Source organism: Ixodes scapularis, unplaced genomic scaffold, assembly GCF_016920785.2.
Source record: "Ixodes scapularis isolate PalLabHiFi unplaced genomic scaffold, ASM1692078v2 PGA_scaffold2__306_contigs__length_199485367, whole genome shotgun sequence".
NCBI classification, from domain to species: domain Eukaryota; kingdom Metazoa; phylum Arthropoda; class Arachnida; order Ixodida; family Ixodidae; genus Ixodes; species Ixodes scapularis.
In genome coordinates this window covers 49,835,183-49,838,920 of record NW_024609857.1, presented here as the reverse complement: position 1 = coordinate 49,838,920, position 3,738 = coordinate 49,835,183, and the positions used below count along the sequence as shown (strand labels likewise).

General features: G+C 51.3%; 1 protein-coding gene across 1 annotated transcript; it reads right to left on the bottom strand.

Moving 5' to 3' along the window:
* Positions 1-1,947: 1,947 nt before the first annotated feature.
* On the bottom strand, positions 1,948-3,505 carry LOC121836480. Its single transcript, XM_042291388.1, has 3 exons — positions 3,475-3,505; positions 2,582-2,966; positions 1,948-2,401 (listed from the first exon to the last, which is right to left on the bottom strand). Exons 1-3 carry the CDS (start codon positions 3,503-3,505, stop codon positions 1,948-1,950), a joined length of 870 nt encoding a protein of 289 aa, XP_042147322.1.
* Between the last annotated feature and the right edge of the window lie 233 nt (positions 3,506-3,738).

Genomic DNA, 3,738 nt, shown 5'->3' with positions numbered 1-3,738 from the left:
ACGACTACCAGCTCATCTGTAATTCCCACATGCGAGAGAAGAGGACTCCTTGCATACAATATAACCACAAAAATCAGAAATCGGCCGTCTTTTTCAAGTTGCAGTCACCCTGTTTTTGCACATCGCACAAGAGACACGGCGTTTGCTGCAGACATGATGGCTGAATTGTCTGCAAACACGCCTCAAGCATATATTCGAATGAAGCGGGTTTTCTCCACACATACACGTCGGCAGACAGTTGTTGCATGACCAATGCGACGGTCACACAAGGCAGAAACCCGACTCAGACTGTGTCCGCACGCTGTCCATCTGTATGTGTTAGCGGTGCCTTTAAAGCTAATTTGCCAATAGCGAGGTTATCTGACCGCTCGCATTGCTCATCTTCCATCCCTCATCACGCTCGTCGTACGGGAGAAACCCATTTCTTTAACGGATTTTGAGAAAATTGAAGTAGCTACGATGGCGAGGTATTTCGCAACGGAGCGCTTTCTCCGCACTTCAAAGAATCATATCGCCTTACCACACTGTAACACGTTTTACCTTAGGTCACCCTTCGAGCCGAAGAAGATACGATTAATTGTCACGATTAATCGTCTCGCCGTGTATTTTGTACTCTGCTTTTGTTTATCCAGACCTCCCGGTCGTTGATAGAGCTCGATACGAACTTCGAAACCTCGCGCCAGAGCCAGGCACGTTGCGCCATCTCTCGGCGAGTCTCGGCACTATGAATGACGGCGCCCAAAACGTGACTCTCGCGGTTCCGTTTGATGATCCACCCCGGACGAGCGAAGGAGGAAGAGAGAGAAAAGAAAGAAAAACTACGCTTCTTCAGGGGCGTTTTATGCAGCGACCCGCCGCGATGCAACTACGCCGTCAGCTACGAAACTCATCGAGGGCTAGGATATTTCCCACGTACTCCCCCGCACGCCATGCAGCAGCACCCGTTTACCGACGTCTTCTGTTCTCACGCTTGGCGCGACCCCAATTTTTTATTTTTTTTTTCCTTTGGAGATGGGCCAACTATAGCAGCCTCGGTTCATGCCGCGGACCCGTTTGTTTCGACCGGCTCACTGAGTTGATGAGGCGGGTCAACGAAAGCGACGCCGGCCACTCGGCAACTCGATGCGGAATCCATTTCCTACAGCGAACACGCCACTTCTAGCATGACCTCCTGGGGGCGGTCAAATCATTTTCGGGTGCGGTGGGCGACGACACCGTTCGGAATTTGGGTACGTGAGAAACAAACCAAACCGCCAAGGAAGTTATTTTTTTTTGTTTTTTTTTCGTCGCCAGGGATTTGTTTGTTGGAGAGGTTCTCACGGTATGGCTCACTTCGGTCGTGCAGAGTACGCGATCTGGGGCTCCATATAGTGATGCAGTGTTACGGAGTACATGGGCGCGAATTAAGTTCTAGGTTTAGAAGCCAACGTGTTTCTAGCAACGCACTTCTCGTGCGCATAAGTGAACCACTTTTGGGGTTCGCTGTTATGCATGTGTGTGCAATGCATGCGCATAGGTCTCTCACGGCGTATAAGGTATTAATAGCGTCATTAGGTTCGAGGGTTAACAAGAAACAGCACGAAGCAGCAAAGCCAGAATAAAATAGTAACGTAATACGCTGGTTTGATTCTTTCATTTTTCGGAGGGCCAAAACAAACAGCTCAGCAAAGAGCGCAGTGGTGAAGTCAATTTTTCTTGTTGCTTGATTTGCTTTCTCCACACACACACACACACACACACACACACACACACACACACACACACGCACACACGCACACACACACACACACACACACACACACACACACACACACACACACACGGGGGGCGACAAAAATATATTATGGCCATGTGTTTACGCAACCTGTGGTTAATTAGGCCCGATTCACAAGACAGACAAAGAACTTTATTGAGGTCCCTACGTGGGAGCGGCCCGCGGTGCTGCCCTTAGGGCAGCACCGCGGGCCGCTCCCACGTAGGGACGGGGAGGCCTAGCCTCACCGCCGCATCGTGGGCTCTTTGGACAGCCCGGAGTTGTGGGAGAAGCTCGGAACTCGTGATGGCAGAGCTCCACTCCTCCTGTGTGACTTGATTGGGCCCCCGTAACGAGGGGCACCGCCAGAGCATGTGATCGAAGCTGCTGACCGACCCGCAGTCCGGGCAGGTAGACTTGAAGGTATCCGGAGCAATAATGCTGAAGAAAGCTAAACTGGGATATGATCTAGTCTGCAACATTCTTAATGTGATTGCCTGAGACCTGGAGAGTTTACCGTGCGGGGGCGGAAAAGTCCGCCTGCCCATTCGATAGTGCGTGGTGACTTCGTTAAAGGTGAATAAGATGTCTTTAAGTTCCACGTAGCCACCCTGCAGATCGGCGTCCTTCCCGGCGCGGAGGGTTAAGCGCGAAACACATCTACGACGAAACCGACCGATCCGACGTCCGACCGCGCAATACGACGGTCGGAGGCGAGGGTTTTCAACGCTCTCCGATGCTACGAAAACCCTCTCCCCCCAAGGTCATTCCGGCAGTCCGCACGTCGGATCGGAAGGTTTTCGTCGTACATGTGTTTCGCGCTTTAGAGCGCGCGCCCGAGAGTTAGCAGTATCGTTGAGGTTGGTAAGGGAATCTATCTTAGAATCGAGATGTGCCGGAAACCAAGTAATGGTGTGCGGGGAGATAATCTTATTGCCAAGAATTTTAGAGGCTTCGTCGGAAATGGAGTTTGAAGCAAAAGCCCGAACCGCCGATCTAGAGTCTGTGTAGATGTGCGATCTACTATTGTCCAGGAGGGCGAGAGCTATGGCCGCCTGTTCGGCCCTCGAAGGAGTAGACTCTTTGAAGGATGCGGAATTGAGGATCGAACCCTGGTGATCGATGGTAACGGCAGCGAACCTGGCCGAACGGCCATACTGTGCGGCATCCACGAACCGATTCACAAGACGTGCGGTTTGCTGCGACGTTGCAACTGCAAAATCACGAGTAAAATCGCACCATGTGAATCAGGCTTTAGTCTGCCAGAGGATGGCGATATTGTTACACGCTGTAGATGATAAATTTGAGGGCAGTACCACTGCTATCTTGGAGTCTGGAAGGTGCATCACGCCGTAGTGACACACGATCGCACGCAGGTATATACCTTGCACATCCAGATTGAAACGGGCAGGGATGGGCATTGTACTCCAAATCCCCATGGGTTCTGCTCCTCTCGGCGCCGAGGAACATGGCGGTGCCTGAGGCATCTATTTCGTCGGCGGCCGCCACCTCGGCAGTATACGAAACGTGGCCGTCGACGCCAGTAAACCGCAGACGAACTAAGGGAGCGGAAGAACGACATTCATGCTTTCACATTCACAACTCGTAACAAGTGCTTAGGTGTTCTCAGCATTGCTACGTCACTCCAAAATACATCACGCGATTTAAAAATGTAGCAATAAGTTTTACTGTTTTTTTTTTTCTAGTTTGTTATGGCACACATATGGGTCCAGTTCTCACTCGCTCGACCATCTTTGAATCATTTTAATCCTTTTGGGGTGTTTTCCATACGACCAGGTGATTTCTCGGTTCCTGGGGCCCTGTTATGGGAAGGTATTCGGCTAAAGGTCGCCTGAGCTTTGCGCGCGACTTTGTTCTTTTCGGTGGGTTAGATACTTGGGCGAGGGAGGGGGTTACGGTTTGATCGTGAACTGACGGTTTGGTAAGGTCGGGGAAGGACCATTGCGGCTGTTTATTCTGTCTGA

Coding starts and splice junctions, on each gene's coding strand:
- LOC121836480 (XM_042291388.1), bottom strand. CDS start 3,505: ATGGTCGAGCGAGTGAGAACTGGACCCATAT. Junction 2,967..3,474: donor AGTGAGAACTGGACCCATAT/GTGTGCCATAAC, acceptor GTGATTTTGCAG/TTGCAACGTCGCAGCAAACC. Junction 2,402..2,581: donor GCTAACTCTCGGGCGCGCGC/TCTAAAGCGCGA, acceptor ATGTGTTTCGCG/CTTAACCCTCCGCGCCGGGA.